Here is a 19,875-nt window from a genome sequence, read left to right on the forward strand (position 1 = left end):
AGGAGACATCGTGACTTCCTTCTGTCTTGCCGACTGGGAGTCAGCCAGTAGGTCTGCAGGTCAGTAGTCCTAGAAGTTTGAGTGTGAGTGTGAGGAGGAGCCTGCGGGCACGGTCCATGGCCTCCTAGGTGGAAAGGCTTTGAGGTCCCCGTCCTTCTAACATGCAGCAATGCAGCCATGGCCTTGCTGTGGTGGGGATGCCGAACAAGGGAGGAAGAAAGACCATAGAGGGGAGGAGGGTCAGGTAAACAAGCAGTGAGTTTTGAAGGGGGAAACTATCTGTGGTATTTGAGTCCCCGAGGCATATGAAACTGCTTACAGACTATGCATTCCAAAGTCCTCAGTGGGAACCAGGGAGGGGAGGGAGGACTGCGTGAAGCGGGATGGGGTGGGGCAAGGCGGGGCACTGTAACCCACAAGGCAGGCACCGACTTCAGTGTGCATGCTCCTTGGACACCTGCCTCAGTGCGCATGTTCACTGGGCATCTTCCCTTCGACCCCTTTGCCCACGTGGTGACCGCTGGGGAACTGTGAGAGTGTGAGGGTCGCGTTCCAGCTGTCTGGACTCTTTCTCTCCTACTGAGACGCAGCCTGTAGGTCCGCAGGCCAGTCCTCCCAGGAATTGAAATGTGAGTGTATGTGAGGAGGAGCGAGCAGGCTTCCAGAGGGTCAGGCGGCGTGGTCTGTAGTCTCAGAGGTGAAGAGCCTCTAGGTCGTAAGGAAGGTGGGCCACCGAGTGAAGGGGAGCCAGATGAAGATGGGGTGAATGCCGGAGGTGCTGTTGGAGGTATCTGAGTCCCGGAAGTGCCTGGAACTTCCAACGGAACAGATTCCAGACTTCTTGGTGGGGACCCAGAAATGGGCTGTGTGGGCAATAAGAAAGGGGCCTGGGAAGTGGGAATGCTATGAGCTGACGACCGCGTCCCTGAGGTCTGTAGAGCTCCCAGTAGAAGTGTCCAGTGAGGAACATCCAGTGATGTGTTGCAGCTTCTCAGCTCCACCCTGGAGGTTCGAATGGGTGGGACTGTGCTTTCCAACAAAACTTTGATTTTAGGGAGGGAAATTGTCCAAACAAATGGGTGTGTGACGAAAGCCGTGGTCACTGCAGTTTTAATTCTCTAGCTGTATAAATTTAAATGTCTCCACTATGGAGAATCCAGCTGTGAAACCAAATCTCATCGGAAATATCCTGTATCTTTAGCCATGAGCATTAAAACATTGCTCTGCTAGATTGCCCAACTTAAGTGGCTTTACAAGCATTCGATTCAGAAGATGTACACACTTCTAGTTGCCCTGGGACTTACTTTCAAATTATTTCCAAACTTTTTTAAAAACTGAAATTTAACATTTGGCCATGAAAGTGGTCAAATACAGCTATCCTCTCAAACACACTTTCCCAATCACAGTATTCTGTTTGCAGAGTGAAACATGAGTTGGCGAGGAAGATCAACATATAGGCCTAGGCCAAGAAGAAGTTTACAGCCTCCTGAGCTGATTGGGGCTATGCTTGTGAGTGCTTTATTATTTTGATGTTTTTTATTAGCAGAAATTATTTTGTGATAGTGTTGTTGAACTAGTATAGAAACACTGATAAAGGTCTTCCATGTTGATAAAAATGATCATGGCATCTCATGAAGGAAAGAATAATCCAAGAGTATTACAATCTGGTTTTGCCTGCATGGATAATCTTGTGTTCCCCACCATGACTTCCTCCTCATGCTTACTGATAACAGATTGCACACATCCATCCCAACATAGATTAAAATGGCTTCCAAAGCCTTTGAGGGTAACTGTCTTAGAGTAACCTCTCTTTGGGAAGAGTAACTTTGTGAAGAATAAGTACATGGAATAGTATTGGAGAAGTGTCTTTAGACTTACTTATGATTAGAAATACCTGTGTAGGCCGGGCACAGTGGCTCAAGCCTGTAATCCCAGCACTTTGGGAGGCCGAGATGGGCTGATCACGAAGTCAGGAGATCAAGACCATCCTGGCTAAAACGGCGAAACCCTGTCTCTACTAAAAAATACTAAAAAACTAGCCAGGCGAGGTGGCGGGCGCCTGTAGTCCCAGCTACTCGGGAGGCTGAGGCAGGAGAATGGTGTGAACCCGGGAGGCGGAGCTTGCAGTGAGCTGGAATCTGGCCACTGCACTCCAGCCTGGGCGACAGAGCGAGACTCTGTCTAAAAAAAAAAAAAAAAAAAAAAGAAATACCTGTGTATTCTGTATATTTGTATTATTGACATGTATTAATAACAAAACTTTTTATCTGCACACACACCGCCTCCCCTTTGTCCCAGGAATCCAGTGATGAAGAGCCTAAAGAAGAGAAGCCACCCACTGAAAGTTGGGATCCTACAGCTGATCAGAAGAGAGAAGATGATCAGGTTGCAGCTGAGATCCAAGGTGCTGGGAAAGGAAAGAAATAATGTCTATGGGGGGAAGGAGGACTATGTGTGCATCATGCCTTATGCCATGACCAGTAATAGGAGGAAAGAAAACGTTAGGGAAGGATCTCAAACATTTGCTCAAAGTATGCTGGAAAAGTGAAGAGTATAGTTTACAACTTCATGCAGTCCCTGGATATAATAAATATTCTATTTTTTTCAAGATTATTGTGTATGCTTGAAAATACATCCCTTGCTAAATCAGATGAAACTGTTTAATTTGATATATCAAAATATACATTATTTCACTTGATTATTTGATCTCCTTAGAATGTTGCTGCATGATTGGCTCAGCCATGGTGTCCATAGTGCTGTAAGCACCCTTTTATAGCATATAGAGTGCCAAGTCACCCTACCTTATAACACCCTGAATAAAGCCCATTTGCATAGGGATATTAGCCCCATTTTATAAAAAGGAAATGGTCGCTCAGAGATTGAGGCTTACCAGGAACGCTTGAGTCATGGAGACAGAATTCATATTACATTCCAAGGTCTGTGTTCTTCCTACCATCTACGTTGTTACAAAACGTGAATTATTTTGCTTAAAATGCTTAATACTCAAATGTGTCTGTACTATAAGGTACTTCAGTATTGGCTCAGGAGAAAACACAATTCAGTGAAGCAGGATAGCAACTCCGGAAAAGGGCTCAATAAATGACAGCCACTGTTCCCTTTGATCAATATTTTTGACAGTATGTTTGGTAAAAGAATATGTTGGATAATTCAGGACACTGGCATATAGGTAGGTATATTAGTATGTTATTTAAGGAACTTTTAAAAGTTGCTTAAATACTTTTATAATTAGAAAACTCAAAGTATGATAAAATTATCGTGAAACAGAATTGTGTCCTCAACAGATAGCATTTTCAAGCTAAAGTTGACAGAATTTGGGCCATGGATTAGTTTAGCAATTCATGGTTAAGAGTTTCCAGAATATGACTGTCGACAATACTCATACTTTCTTTCACTCAATTTCCTGAACTTTCATTGAAGACTGTGATTTTCCTCTTATTTTTGTACTATATTCTCAATGGGATTTATTTATGAAAAGCTACATGTAGGGCCTTTGGACCTAAGCATAATTTTATTTAATTTTAGCCAAATAATTTTCAAATTTCCTCAACAATATATGGTTGTCACAATTGTAAGTTTTTGTCATAAGCCCAGGAATACATTGACCTAGTTTTTCAGAAAACTACCTTGAGTTATTATTAAAATGCTATTCATGCAGCAAACTTCAGATATCTTACACAGTTGATACTCGCTGTTTATAATGCACACTGGCAAAGTATAGGAAATGAGGTTATAGTGTGATTTATCCTTAGATTGTCATTTATTTTATTTTTTTTTATTTTTTTATTTTTTTTATTTTTTTTATTTTGCTATTCTTTTTCTTTTTTTTTTTATTATCTTTAAGTTCTAGGGTACATGTGCATAACGTGCAGGTTTGTTACATATTATACTTAGCCATGTTGGTGTGCTTCACCCATCAACTCGTCAGCACCATCATTCATCATTTATATCATGTATAACTCCCAATGCAATCCCTCCCTCCTCCCCCCTCCCATGATAGGCCCCAGTGTGTGATGTTCCCCTTCCCCAGTCCAAGTGATCTCATTGTTCAGTTCCCACCTATGAGTGAGAACATGCGGTGTTTGGTTTTCTCTTCTTGTGATAGTTGCTAAGAATGATGGTTTCCAGCTGCATCCATGTCCTACAAAGGACGCAAACTCATCCTTTTTGATGGCTGCATAGTATTCCATGGTGTATATGTGCCAATTTTCTTAATCCAGTCTGTCACAGAGGACATTTGGGTTGATTACAAGTCTTTGCTATTGTGAATAGTGCCGCAATAAACATACATGTGCATGTGTCTTTGTAGTAGTAATTTATAATCCTTTGGGTATATACAAGTAGTGGGATGGCTGGGTCATATGGTACATCTAGTTCTAGATCCTTGAGGAATCGCCATACTGTTTTCCATAATGGTTGAACTAGTTTACAATCCCACAACAGTGTAAAAGTGTTCCTATTTCTCCACATCCTCTCCAACACCTGTGTTTCCTGACTTCTTAATGATTGCCATTCTAACTGGTGTGAGATGGTATCTCATTGTGGTTTTGATTTGCATTTCTCTGATGGCGAGTGATGATGAGCATTTTTTCATGTGTCTGTTGGCTGTATGGATGTCTTCTTTTGAGAATGTCTGTTCATATCCTTTCCCCACTTTTTGATGGGGTTGTTTGTTTTTTCTTGTATATTTGTTTGAGTTCTTTGTAGATTCTGGATATTAGCCCTTTGTCAGATGAGTAGATTGCAAAAATTTTCTCCCATTCTGTAGGTTGCCTGTTCACTCTGATGGCAGTTTCTTTTGCTGTGCAAAAGCTCTTTAGTTTCATTAGATCCCATTGTCAATTTTGGCTTTTGCTGCCGTTGCTTTTGGTGTTTTAGACATGAAGTCCTTGCCCATGCCTATGTCCTGAATGGTACTACCTAGGTTTCTTCTAGGCTTTTTATGGTATTAGGTCTAACATTTAAGTCTCTAATCCATCTTGAATTAATCTTCGTATAAGGGTAAGGAAAGGATCCAGTTTCAGCTTTCTACTTATGGCTAGCCAATTTTCCCAGCACCATTTATTCAATAGGGAATCCTTTCCCCATTTCTTGTTTCTCTCAGGTTTGTCAAAGATCAGATGGCTGTAGATGTGTGGTATTATTTCTGAGGACTCTGTTCTGTTCCATTGGTCTATATCTCTGTTTTGGTACCAGTACCATGCTGTTTTGGTTACTATAGCCTTGTAGTATAGTTTGAAGTCAGGTAGCGTGATGCCTCCAGCTTTGTCCTTTTGACTTAGGATTGTCTTGGCAATGCGGGCTCTTTTTTGGTTCCATATGAACTTTAAAGCAGTTTTTTCCAATTCTGTGAAGAAAGTCATTGGTAGCTTGATGGGGATGGCATTGAATCTATAAATACCCTTGGGCAGTATGGCCATTTTCACGATATTGATTCTTCCTATCCATGAGCATGGAATGTTCTTCCATTTGTTTGTGTCCTCTTTGATTTCACTGAGCAGTGGTTTGTAGTTCTCCTTGAAGAGGTCCTTTACATCTCTTGTAAGCTGGATTCCTAGGTATTTTATTCTCTTTGAAGCAATTGTGAATGGAAGTTCATTCCTGATTTGGCTCTCTGTTTGTCTGTTCTGGTGTATAAGAATGCTTGTGATTTTTGCACATTAATTTGTATCCTGAGACTTTGCTGAAGTTGCTTATCAGCTTAAGGAGATTTTGGGCTGAGACAATGGGGTTTTCTAAATATACAATCATGTCATCTGCAAACAGGACAATTTGACTTCTTCTTTTCCTAACTGGATACCCTTGATTTCTTTCTCTTGCCTGATTGCCCTAGCCAGAACTTCCAACACTATGTTGAATAGGAGTGGTGAGAGAGGGCATCCCTGTCTTGTGCCAGTTTCAAAGGAATTTTTCCAGTTTTTGCCCATTCAGTATGATATTAGCTGTGGGTTTGTCATAAATAGCTCTTATTATTTTGAGGTACGTTCCATCAATACCGAATTTATTGAGCATTTTTAGCATGAAGGGCTGTTGAATTTTGTCAAAAGCCTTTTCTGCATCTATTGAGATAATCATGTGGTTCTTGTCTTTGGTTCTGTTTATATGCTGGATTACGTTTATTGATTTGCGAATGTTGAACCAGCCTTGCATCCCAGGGATGAAGCCCACTTGATCATGGTGGATAAGCTTTTTGATGTGCTGCTGAATCCGTTTGCCAGTATTTTATTGAGGATTTTTGCATCGATGTTCATCAGGATATTGGTCTAAAATTCTCTTTTTTTGTTGTGTCTCTGCCAGGCTTTGGTATCAGGATGATGTTGGCCTCATAAAAAGAGTTAGGGAGGATTCCCTCTTTTTCTATTGATTGGAATAGTTTCAGACAGAATGGTACCAGCTCCTCCTTGTACCTCTGTAGAATTCAGCTGTGAATCCATCTGGTCCTGGACTTTTTTTCGTGGGTAGGCTATTAATTGTTGCCTCAATTTCAGAGCCTGCTATTGGTCTATTCAGGGATTCAACTTCTTCCTGGTTTAGTCTTGGGAGAGTGTACTGTCCAGGAAATTATCCATTTCTTCTAGATTTTCTAGTTGATTTGCATAGAGGCATTTATAGTATTCTCTGATGGTTGTTTGTATTTCTGTGGGGTCAGTGGTGATATCCCCTTTATCATTTTTTATTGCGTCTATTTGATTCCTCTCTCTTTTCCTCTTTATTAGTCTTGCTAGCGGTCTGTCAATTTTGTTGATCTTTTCAAAAAACCAACTCCTGGATTCATTGATTTTTTGGAGGGTTTTTGTGTCTCTATCACCTTCAGTTCTGCTCTGATCTTAGTTATTTCTTGCCTTCTGCTAGCTTTTGAATGTGTTTGCTCTTGCCTCTCTAGTTCTTTTAATTGTGATGTTAGTGGTCCATTTTAGATCTTTCCTGCTTTCTCTTGTGGGCATTTAGTGCTATAAATTTCCCTCTACACACTGCTTTAAATGTGTCCCAGAGATTCTGGTATGTTGTATCTTTGTTCTCATTGGTTTCAAAGAACATCTTTATTCTGCTTTCATTTGGTTATGTACCCAGTAGTCATTCAGGAGCAGGTTGTTCAGTTTCCATGTAGTTGAGCGGTTTTGGATGAGTTTCTTAGTCCTGAGTTCTAGTTTGATTGCACTGTGGTCTGAGAGACAGTTTGTTATAATTTCTGTTCTTTGACATTTGCTGAGGAGTGCTTTACTTCCAATTATGTGGTCAATTTTGGAATAAGTGCAGTGTGGTGCTGAGAAGAATGTATATTCTGTTGATTTGGGGTGGAGAGTTCTATAGATGTCTATTAGGTCCGCTTGGTGCAGAGATGAGTTCATTCCTGGATATCCTTGTTAACTTTCTGTCTCGTTGATCTGTCTAATGTTGACAGTGGAGTGTTGAAGTCTCCCATTATTATTGTATGGGAGTCTAAGTCTCTTTGTAGGTCTCTAAGGACTTGCTTTATGAATCTGGGTGCTCCTGTATTGGGTGCATATATATTTAGGAGAGTTAGCTCTTCCTGTTGAATTGATCCCTTTACCATTATGTAATGGCCTTCTTTGTCTCTTTTGATCTTTGATGGTTTAAAGTCTGTTTTATCAGAGACTAGGATTGCAACCCCTGCTTTTTTTGTTCTCCATTTGCTTGGTAGATCTTCCTCCATCCCTTTATTTTGAGCCTATGTATGTCTCTGCATGTGAGATGGGTCTCCTGAATACAGCAGACTGATGGGTCTTGACTCTTTATCCAGTTTGCCATCTGTGTCTTTTAATTGGAGCATTTAGTCCATTTACATTTAAGGTTAATATTGTTATGTGTGAACTTGATCCTGTCATTATGATATTAACTGGTTATTTTGCTCATTAGTTGATGCAGTTTCTTCCTAGCCTCGATGGTCTTTACATTTTGGCATGTTTTTGCAATGGCTGGTACCGGTTGTTCCTTTCCATGTTTAGGGCTTCCTTCAGGGTCTCTTGTAAGGCAGGCCTGGTGGTGACAAAATCTCTAAGCATTTGCTTATCTGTAAAGGATTTTATTTCTCCTTCACTGATGAAACTTAGTTTGGCTGGATATGAAATTCTGGGTTGAAAATTCTTTTCTTTAAGAATGTTGAATATTGGCCCCCACTCTCTTCTGGCTTGGAGAGTTTCTGCCGAGATCTGCTGTTATTCTGATGGGCTTCCCTTTGTGGGTAACCCGACCTTTCTCTCTGGCTGCCCTTAAGATTTTTTCCTTCATTTCAACTTTGGAATCTGGCAATTCTGTGTCTTGGAGTTGCTCTTCTGGAGGAGTATCTTTGTGGTGTTCTCTGTATTTCCTGAATTTGAATGTTGGCCTGCCCTACTAGGTTGGGGAAGTTCTCCTGGATGATATCCTGAAGAGTGTTTTCCAACTTGGTTCCATTTTCCCCCTGACTTTCAGGCACCCCAATCAGACGTAGATTTGGTCTTTTTACATAATCCCATACTTCTTGCAGGCTTTGTTCATTTCTTTTTTCTTCTTTTTTCTTTTGGTTTCTCTTCTCGCTTCGTTCCATTCATTTGATCCTCAATCGCTGATACTCTTTCTTCCAGTTGATCGAGTCGGTTACTGAAGCTTGTGCATTTGTCACGTATTTCTCGTGTCATGGTTTTCATCTCTGTCATTTCGTTTTGATCTTTCTCTGCATTAATTATCTAGCTGTCAATTCTTCCACTCTTTTTTCAAGATTTTTAGTTTCTTTGCGCTGGGTACGTAATTCCTCCTTTAGCTCTGAGAAGTTTGATGGACTGAAGCCTTCTTCTCTCATCTCGTCAAAGTCATTCTCTGACCAGCTTTGATCCGTTGCTGGTGATGAGCTGCGCTCCTTGCAGGGGGAGATGCGCTCTTATTTTTTGAATTTCCAGCTTTTCTGCCCTGCTTCTTCCCCATCTTTGTGGTTTTATCTGTCTCTGGTCTTTGATGATGGTGACGTACTGATGGGGTTTTGGTATAGGTGTCCTTCCTGTTTGATAGTTTTCCGTCTGACAGTCAGAAGGACTGTCTGTTGGTCTGTGGAGATTGCTTGAGGTCCACTCCAGACCCTGTTTGCCTGGGTATCAGCAGGAGAGGTTGCAGAAGATAGAATATGCTGAACAGCGAGTGTACCTGTCTGATTCTTCCTTTGGAAGTTTCCTCTCAGGGTGACTCCCACCCTGTGAGTGTGGGGTGTCAGACTGCCCCTAGTGGGGGATGTCTCCCAGCTAGGCTACTCAGGGGTCAGGGACCCACCTGAGCAGGCAGTCTGTCCGTTCTCAGATCTCAACCTCCGCGTTGGGAGATCCACGGCTCTCCCCAAAGCTGTCAGACAGAGTCGTTCCTGTCTGCACAGGCCCCCGCTGCTTCCCCTATTGGACTTCAGCTGTGGGCTGTCCCCAGAGGTGGAGTCTACAGAGACAGGCAGGCTTCCTTGAGCTGCTGTGAGCTCCACCCAGTTCGAGCTTCCCAGCGGCTTTGTTTACCTACTTAAGCCTCAGCAATGGCGGGCGCCCCTCCCCCAGCCTCGCTGCTGCCTTGCGGATAGATCGCCGCAGACTGCTGAGTTAGCAGTGAGGGAGGCTCCGTGGGCATGGGACCCTCCCGGCCAGGTGTGGGATATATTCTCCTGGTGTGCCTGATTGCTGAAAGCACAGTATTGGGGTGGGAGTTACCCAATTTTCCAGGTGTTGTGTGTCTCAGTTCCCCTGGCTAGGAAAACGGATTCCCTTCCCTCTTGCGCTTGCAGGTGAGGCGATGCCTCGCCCTGCTTCAGGTCTCGCTGGTCGGGCTGCAGCAGCTGACCAGCACCGATTGTCCGGCACTCCCAAGTGAGATGACCCCAGTACCTCAGTTGAAAATGCAGAAATCACCGGTCTTCTGTGTCGCTCGCGCTGGGAGTTGGAGACTGGAGCTGTTCCTATTCGGCCATCTTGCTCCGCCCCCTAGATTGTCATTTTAAATTAGATTTCAGGCCAGGTACATTGGCTTACACCTGCAATCCCAGCACTTTGGATGGCCGAGTCTGGTGGGTCCCTTGAGCCTGAGAGTTAGGAACTAGCCTGGGCAACATGGGGAAACACCAAAAAATTTTCTCTGCCTAAAATCAAAGTTGTTGGAAAGCACAGTCCCGCCCATATTCGAACCTCCAGGGTTCAAGCAATTCTCCTGTCTCAGCCTCCTGAGTAGCTGGGACCACAGGCGCATGCCACCACACATGGCTAATTTTTTCATTTTTAGTAAAGACGGGGTTTCACCATGTTGGCCAGGATGGTCTCAATCTCCTGACCTCGTGATCTGCCTGCCTTGGCCTCCCAAAGTGCTGGGATTACAGGCATGAGCCACCATGCCCAGCCTCTTCTGTTAATTTCATTCCCAGGTATTTTGATACTATTGAAAATTATGGCCAGGTGCAATGACTCACACCTGTAATCCTAGTACATTGGGATGCTGAGGTAGGAGGATTGCTAGAGCTCAGGAAAGTGACACCAGTCCAGGGAACATAGGAACCCCTCTCTACTACAATGAATGAATGAATGAATGAATGAATGAATGAAACTATAGTTCCAGCTACTCTGGAGGCATAGGTGGGAGGATCCTTTGAGCCCAGGTGGTCGAGGATGCTGATAGTCATGTTCATGCCACTGCAACTCCAACCTCCATGACAGAGCAAGACTCTGTTTCAAAAAAAAGTATCATTTTTGATATTTTGTATTCTGAGTTAGCTGATACACAAGCGAGGTATGGTGAAATATATATTTGGTCCTCGACTGTGCTTACTGGCATACAACCTACAAAGTGATGTCTTTTTGTATGCTAGTGAGTTGGCTGATGACTGGCAGCCTCTAGGAGCTCTAGGATGGGGAATTAGAGGGTTGGGACTTACAGCCCTATGCCCAAACTTCAGGGAAGGTTGGGCTGAAGGTTAAGTTGCTCACCAATGGCAAGCCAACACTTTAATCAGTCATGCCTACATAATGAAAACCTCCATGAAACCCAAAAGGACACAGTTCAGAGAGCTTCTGGCTAGCTGAACACATGGAGGGTAGCATGCCCATAGAGGCCATGGAAACTCCCTGCCCCTTCCTACATACCTCACCCTATGTGTCCCCTTATCTGCATCTTTTCTAAAGGTGTTCCACTTGCCACAAAATATGTGAGAAGTCCCGAGGCTATAGAGCTGGATGAAAGAATTAGGGCCTCGGCAGAAGAAAGGGAAAAGCAACCAGGGCAACTTGCTGAAGCAAAATGACTTGGGTCCTACCTACACTGTCTCCTTACAGGCTATGGCATGAAATACCCATGGGATTCCATCCTGCCTCTTACACACTGGCCTTGAGAGGGTGGGCAAGATATTATAATCTGTGGGGTGGTGTCCCCATTTCTAAAGTAGAAATTAGAATATTTACACTAAATACTTGTTATGAAGAATAAATGAAATAACATATGGATTAGGCCATATGTATTTATTATTGTAGATAAATATAGTTTGTTATATTTCTTTTCTTATTTTAAAATTTCATTTTTTTTCATTCCCTTTGCCTTTACAATCACATGTTTAGTAATAACTGTTCTTAAATTTCAAGTAGAGGTATCAAGTTACCTTTTTAAATGAATTTGACTTCTGAGACTTACTTAATTTAAATAAATATGTTAATTAAAAACCAGGGCAGCTGGTGTCAGACATGGCATCAATTCTAAAGTTGGTTTGTAAGTAAACGCAGTCTGACAAGGCCAACCCTAAGTCAATAGAATGCGCTTTGCTGTGTGTGATGCCATGAAGAATAAGTCCTTCTAGTCAGCCAACACCACACAACACAATGGTGTGTCAAGTGTTCAAGCAGTCCCTAAGCAGCCCTGTGGTGGCTAACAGGGTCGCAAGGATCACCACTGCAGTTGTTAGTTTGGCTTGTCACACATCCGTAGATTTGGCCAATAAGAAGAAAATAAGCCTAAATGGATCCAAATGGTTGATTGATTGCAGACAAAGTAAAAGCAAGGTCAGCATTGTGTCAGCACTGTGTCCCTAGTCCCACAGTATGACACTGAATCGGAGGTATACAATGACAGCACAGATGGGTCTCTCTGCCTGTGAGGAGGCCACAGCTGTACCCCAAGGCAGTGAGCAATTTTATACTCCACAGTTGTACCCTAAGATGAGGAAAGGCCTGTGTTTAACGGAAACTAGGGAAATGGATAACGAATGGTCTTGTGTCAACCTCCAACCAGATAGGGAGCTGGTGAGAAAATACCTGTGGCAGCTCCCACCACACTTCCTGTCTCTCTTTGCAACAAAAGGAATCCAGATATTCTTCCAACACTCAGATTAGCCTGCAGTCTGGCTTTGCCTACATGTCCTATGTGGTGACCTGCAAGATCTCCAAGACGCCATGGCAGAGCCTTTGCCCTATGGTGTCTGACGCAAAACCATATGTAAGGTGCCTAGAAACATACCATCTCCAATAATGACTCCTAAATAGAGGGGATGTTTTTCTGTTAGGGTCATTACAAAAGACTGATAATTTAATTCAAAAGATATGCATTGATGACTGCCATGTTATAGGAAATGTCTTGGATGCTGGAAATGAAAAGACCAACCAACAACACGTGGTACTTGCTGTGGAGGCTGTCACACTGTTGGTGGTGGCGGGAGGGGGGGCATCTTTACAGAAGACCCTTCAACAGAAGAGCAGCTGAAGTGCAAAGGAGAAACACAGGGAAGGGACCCAGGGGGATAAAAACAATGAATGTGGTGGCCAAGTAGCAGGAGTAAAACAAGACAATTTCTCAAAAACATAATTTCTCCATTGCCTTTGCACCTTTTCTGAAAATCAATTTATCATGTCTGTGAGTCCATTGCTGGACTCCCTGCTGATCTGTTGATTTTTCCCCAGTACCACATTCTCTGGATTACTATAGATTAATGTGACTCTTAATATTAGGTAGTGTGAGTTCCCCAAAGTTATACTTCAGAATGGTTTTGGCTCTTCTGGTTCATTTTCTTTTCTAGATAATTTTGAAAATTGACTCCAATGAAGTCAGTTGTATAAGTTGTGGCAGTTTTCCTTTGAAGGGCAGCAGATAAACATGTTAGTAGCTACAGAAGGACAGGGGAGAAGAAGGTGAGCTTCCCCCTTAGCTTCGGGAATGATCCATATCGAGGGAGCCATTGATGGTTCAAGAGAGGGGAGTGATCACTGCAGGAGCAAAGCCCTTGGGAAGGTGGGGGGTATGGATCCTGAGCTGAGGTGAGGGGCTGGCTTCAGTTAAAAGCATTGTATGTAGAAGGGCAACAGAGAATGCTAGGGCAAACACAGGTAGACTGGGTTTGGGAACCTCTGATAATTTCCAGCAGATTGCTTCCGTCCTTTGAATGAATCACTATGTCTCAAAAATAAACAGTATTAATATAAAACTAACAGTCCTACTGTTATAGGCTGAGTTGTGTCTGCTCAAAATTCATATGGCGAAGTCTGAACTCCTAGTGCCACAGAATATAACTGTATTTGAGATAGGTGGGGTCTTTAAAGAGGTAATTAAGTGAAATGGAGTCATTAGAGTTGACCCTAAGGCAATTTGCCTGGTGCCCTTATAAGAAGAGGAAATGATGACACACACGTACAGAGGGAGGACTAAGGCGGACACCAGGAGAAAACAGCTGCCTACAAGGCAAGGAGGGAGGCCTTAGAAGAAACCAAATCTGCTGACACCTTGATCTCAGACGTGTAGCCTTCAGAATTGAAGTGAGAATGGTGAGAAAATATATGTCTGTTGTTTAAGCCACCCAGTCGGTGGTAGTTTTTGATGGCAGCCTTAACAAATGAGTAGAAATACTTTTAGTGCCCTTGTGGAGGTGTTATCGTATCTATTTTATAAGCTAGCACTCCTGCTTCTTCTACTAGTGTAAAACCATGTAATTATGTCTATATCTGAGCAACTGAGCAGTGACGAGAAAACTTCAAAACCTGAATTATTTTGCCTTAAGTTAATGACCAAGAGAGAATTACTTCTCACTTTCACTCTCATCCTGTTTCCAATACTATAATACTCTCACAAAATGCCAAAACCCATCCTCAATTTGAATGAGGCATTTTGTGAGAGTATTATAGTATTGGAAATTTCTTACCATGAAGTCATTTGTTATTCAATTATATATCTTCAGCATCAGTAAAAAAAATAGTACAGAAGAATAATCAAGTCTCATAAAATACACAGATATCGTGGAAATCATACTAGATTTGGAGTACAGTGAAATATGCCTGTTCAGGCAACTGCAGGAAACGTCTGCCAAATGTATCAGCCCCTTGAAGTCCTAAGGCAGATGATTAGTAGGAGAATCCGGAAGCCACTGCAAACACTCACACATTCACATTCACACCTGCCCAAATATTCCGGCATTCACCATTCACACCTTCCCAAACGTTCCCACATTTACCTTTCACACCTGCTTGAGCATTCACATGTTCACCACTCACACCTGCCCAAACATTCCATTTACCATTCACACCTCCCAAGCATTCGCAGATTCACCATTCACACCTGCCCAAACATTCCCATGTTGACCATTCACACCTTTGACCATTTTGGGGTAAAATAAGAAAATGACTTCTACTTCCCAAATCTTAAGAGGTGCATATTATTAGCATCACCTGAGAAGCTGTGGCACCCCAGCCTCTGCAAGGGATCCTGGGACGGGGGTTTATCAAATAGATTCTAGCAGTAGCCATACAAGGGAGAGCAGAAGAGATGGGAGTGCCTGTTGTTCAAATGCTTGTGGAAATTATATCTGTCAGGGTTTTCCGTGATCTATGTTGTGAAAGAAGCTTCCTGGACCATGAGGTTCATGTGGAGAGGTTTCCATGGGCCCCCTGAGAATGGTTTGGCAAGAGTTGAAAAAAAAGATATCTTAAGTCATTTTCTTTCTACTAGAAACAGCCTGTGGATGTGGGTCTGGGGACAGCGGGAAAACCCTGGCCGGCCCTGCATGTGCCTGACTCTGTGTGTACACCCCTTGTTGCCCATGTGCCTTGCTGTCAGATCAGTTGTCCCAGAAGTCTAAGTGTGAGTGAGTGTGAGGAGGAGCCCGCAGGCGCAGTCTATAGCCTCCTAGGGGGAAGGGTCTTGAGGTTGTTGTCCTCCTAACAGGCAGTGGTGCACCCCTTGGGGGTGCTGGATAAGGGAAGAAAGAGGGCCATAGAGGGGAGGAGGGTCTAGTGAACACGGAGTGAGTTATGAAGGGGGACACTATTTGAGGTATTTGAATCCTTAGAGCATATGGAACTAACTGCCCAAAAAGGATGGATTCCAGAGTCCTTAGTGGATACCTTGGAGGAAGTGGAGGATGCAGCGAGGCAGGGTACCATAGCCTACAAGGCAGGCACCCATCTCACTGTGCATGCTCCTTGTACCTCAGTGGGCATGTTCACTGGGCATGGTCCAGTCAGCCCCTTCGACCACGTGGTGAATGCCACGGAGCTGTGAGGGTGGGAGAGTGGCGGTCCTGTGGTCTAGACTATCTCCTCTACTGAGACACAGTCAGTAGGTGCGAAGGCCAGTCCCCCCAGGAGGTGTAGTGTGAGTGAGTGTGAGGAGGAGCCAGCAGACTTCCTGAGCTTCAGGCAGCCTAGTCCCTGACCTCAGCCGGGGAAGGCCTTAGACGTCGTGAGTAAGGTGGACCACAGAGTGCAGGTAGCTCAGGTGAACATGGGGCAAGTGCTGAAGGTAATGTTGGAGGTATCTGAGTCTCAGAAGCAGCTGGAAACCCCAATAGATGACAGATTTTCTAGACTCCTCGGTGGGGAATGAGGAAGGGGCAGGGTGGGCGGGAAGGAACGGGCCTGGGAAGTGGGAATGCTGTGGGCTGGTGACCCAAGCCCTGAGGTCTGTAGAGTGCCCACATAGGTGTCCAGTGAGGAGTGCCCAGTGCCGTGTGGCAACTTCAACTCCCCCATGGATGTTCGAATGGGCTGGGCTATGCATTTCAGCAAAACTTGATTTTAGAGGGAAAATGGGCCTAGCTAATGAATGTGTAATGAAAGCTGTGTTCACTCCAATTTTAATTCTGTAGCTGTATTTCCCTATATGTCTCCACTATGTAAAGTCCAGTTGTGAAACTAAACCTCATCAGAAATACCCTGTGTCTTTTGTCAGGAGTCTTAAGACACTGCTACCTTGACCACCTTAAGTGGCTTTGCAAGCATTAGATTCAGAAGGCACACACTCTTAAACTTGCCCTGGGACTTACTTTCAAAGTATTTCCAAATTTTAATAAAATTACAAGTTTACATATGGCTATGGAAGTGGTCAAATACAGCAATCCTCTCAAGTGCACTTTCCCAATCACAGTGTTCTGTTAGCAGAATGAAATATGAGTTGGCAAGGAAGATCAACATATAAGCCTAGAGGTAATTTACAGTTTCCTGAACTGATTGGGCTTATGCTCATTAGTGCCTTAACATTCCATGTTTTCTGTTAGCAGAAATTTCTATTTGTGATAGTCTTGTCGAACTAGTGTACATATACTGATAAAGGTCTCCCTTGCTGAAAAATGATCATGGCATCTCATGAAGGAAAGGCAAGTCCAAGAGCATTACATTCTGGTTTTGTGTGGATGGATGATCTTGTGCTCCTCAGATTTCACCCTTGATTTCCTCCCCATGTTTATTCATAAGAGATTACACACATTCCTCCCAACATAAATTAAAACAGCTTCCAAAGCCCTTGAAGGTAACTGTCTTAGAGTATCACCTCTCTGTGGGAAGAGTAGTTTTATGAAGAATAAGGATATGGAATAATGTTGGAGAAATATCTTCAGACTTATGATGAAAAATATGTATTCTGTATGTTTATATTATTGACATATATTGATAACAGAACGTTTTAATCTGCATAAACACACACACCCCTTGTCCCAGCAGCCCAGTGATGAAGAGCCTCAAGAAGAGAAACCACCCACTGAAAGTCAAGATTCTACACATGGTCAGGAGAGAGAAGAAGATCAGGATGCTGCTGAGATTCAGAGTGCTGCTGAGATTCAAGGTGCTGGGAAGGGAAAGAAAGAATGTCTATGGTGGTGGGGGGATGGGGAGGAGGCCTATATGTGCATCATGCATTATGCCATAAACAGTAACAGAAGAAAGAAAACATTAGAAAAGGTTCTCAAACACTTGCTGAAAGTTGGCCGGAAAAGTGAAGAGTATAGTTTGCAGCTTCATGAAGTCCCTGGATACAATGAATCTTCTGTGTTTTCTTTTTTTTTTTTTTTTTTTTTGAGGTTTATTTTGCATGCTTGAAAATACAGTCCTTGCTAAATCATATGAAACCATTTAATTTTATATATAAAAATGTACATCGTTTCACTAGTTTAATTTGATGTTTTTAGAATGTTGTTGTATGATTGTCTCAGCCATGGTGTCCACAGTGTTGTGTGCATCCTTTAATAGCATGTAGAGTGCCAAGTAACCCTACCTTGTAACACCCTGAATAAAGCCCATTTGCATAGGGATGTTAGCCCCACTTTATAAATAAGAAAACTGAGGCTTAGAGATTAAGGCCTACCAAGAACACTTGACCCATGGACAAAGAATTCAAATTACATTTCAAAGTTTGTATTTGTCCTACTGTCAATGTTATTAGAAAACATGACTGCTTTTGCTTAAAATACTTAATACTCGAAGGTGCTTGTACTGTAAGGTACTTCAGTATTGACTCAGGAAAAGGCACAGTTCAGTGAAACAGGATAGCAGCTCCAGAAATGAGCTCAATCAAAGAAATACTGATCAAAGGAAACAACCAAGTTCCCTTCTATTAATATTTTTGGCGGTATATTTGGGAAAAGCCGGATAATTCAGGATACTGGCATACAGGTATATTACTATACTGGCTATGTTAGTATGGTTTTTAAGGGACTTCTAAAAGTTGCTTCAGTACTTTTATAATTAGACAGTTTAAAGTATAATAAGATTGTCATGAAACAGAAATTATTTCCTCAAATGATAGCATTTTCAAGCTAAATACTGACCGAATTTGGGCCATGGATTATTTTAGCAATTCACTCTGAAGAAGTTCCAGGCCGGGCGCGGTGGCTCAAGCCTGTAATCCCAGCACTTTGGGAGGCCGAGGCGGCGGATCACGAGGTCAGGAGATCGAGACCATCTTGGCTAACACGGTGAAACCCCGTCTCTACTAAAAATACAAAAAATTAGCCGGGCGTGTTGGCGGGCGCCTGTAGTCCCAGCTACTTGGAGGCTGAGGCGGGAGAATGGCATGAACCCGGGAGGCGGAGCTTGCAGTGAGCGGAGATCGCGCCACTGCACTCCAGCCTGGGCGACACAGCCAGACTCCGTCTCAAAAAAAAAAGAAGTTTCCAGAATATGACTGTCAACAATGCACATTAATTTCTTTGCACTCAGGTTCCCATACTCTCACTGAAGATTTTGCTGTTATATTTGGTACTTTTTTCTTAATGGGATTCTTTTATAGAAATTTACATATAGGGCCTTTGGACCTGAGCATAACTTTCATTAATTTTTGCCCCCAAATTTTCGAGTTACTTGAACAGGTGATGGATGTCAGGACTATAAGATTTGTCATAAATCTGCCACTACATTGATCTAATCCTTCAGAAAGTTACATTTAATTTATGATTAAAATGCTATCCATGCAGCAGGCTTCAGTTTTCCTAGATACCTGATACTGTTTACAATACACAATGGTAAAGTATAGGAAATTGAGGTGTAGTGTGATTTACCCTCAGATTGTCATTTAAAATAAGATTTCATAATAGAGGAAAACAAAGGCAGGACATCTTTGCATCACATTTATTACCACAGTAGCCTACAGGATCTTATTTCCTACCACTGAGGAAAAACAATATTATAATTTCCTTGTTTATCATTCTTGTTTGCCTGCTTCAATTGATACCCTTTGTATTTTTTAGTGCCTGACCCGGAAGCTGATCTCAAGGATCTGTCTCAGTCAAAGACGGGGGATGAATGGGGAGATGGTACTGATGTCCAGGGGAAGATTCTGCAAAAACCATATCAACTTAAAATGCCAGAAAGTGATATCCTATCCATTAAGATGCAAAATTATGTGCTTTCTGTTTTCCATAATATTATAATTTTGATAATACAACGAGAGAACATTACTGCCCCTTTAAAAACAGAAAGCAGAGTTCAAATGCAGACTTACTTTGAAAGGTAGTTCAGACCCCAGATGCCTGACTGCAAGACTTAAACACTACCAGATGGAGACAAAAATTGGGTCCAGGCTATATTGAATCATCAAATATTAAAGCATTTTCTTCTGAGTATAACCAAGAAGCCGCATCATAAGTGGGTGCCATCTGTATTCTTTTTGTTGGACTTTGGTATCAAGGTTACACTAGCTTCATGAAATGAATTGGGATATAAAACCTCTTTCTATGAATTCCCTGCAAGAGTGAATCACTTGGAGATAGGATTTCCCATGTGTGTTTGTTTCCAGATTGCATGCCTTTTTTTTGTTTTTGTTTTTTTTAACTTTGGACACTACTTAAAAGAAAGACAGAAGGAGCAGCTCCAGGCTTCCATGCCTTTAAACTTTGTAAGGCGCCTCTCTTCCCTACAAAGATGCCTCTAATTATGCCGTCACTCTGAAAACTACCTGCTCCTGTTTCTTTACTGACATTACCTCTGCACACAGCAAGTTAAAAGTTGCCAATTTACTTACGTAAGTTTTTTCAGAGATACATTCTTGCTAAGTTGCCCAGGCTGATCTTGAACTCTTGGACTCAAGTGATTCACCCTCCTCGTCCTCCGAAAGTGCTGGGATTACAGGTGACAGCCACCATGTCTGGCCTGCCTACCTGAT

At 42.7% G+C, this 19,875-nt stretch overlaps 1 protein-coding gene across 1 annotated transcript; it reads left to right on the top strand.

The window, feature by feature from the left end:
* The first annotated feature begins 424 nt into the window (after nucleotides 1-424).
* On the top strand, nucleotides 425-19,227 carry LOC117083893 (X antigen family member 2-like). Its single transcript, XM_033212070.1, has 4 exons — nucleotides 425-629; nucleotides 1,421-1,509; nucleotides 2,299-2,404; nucleotides 18,962-19,227. The coding sequence occupies exons 2-4, from the start codon at nucleotides 1,429-1,431 to the stop codon at nucleotides 19,225-19,227; spliced, it is 453 nt and encodes a 150-aa protein (XP_033067961.1). The 5' UTR covers nucleotides 425-629; nucleotides 1,421-1,428.
* The last annotated feature ends 648 nt before the right edge of the window (nucleotides 19,228-19,875 follow it).

This window comes from Trachypithecus francoisi, unplaced genomic scaffold (assembly GCF_009764315.1).
Source record: "Trachypithecus francoisi isolate TF-2019V2 unplaced genomic scaffold, Tfra_2.0 Contig00403, whole genome shotgun sequence".
Classification (NCBI taxonomy): domain Eukaryota; kingdom Metazoa; phylum Chordata; class Mammalia; order Primates; family Cercopithecidae; genus Trachypithecus; species Trachypithecus francoisi.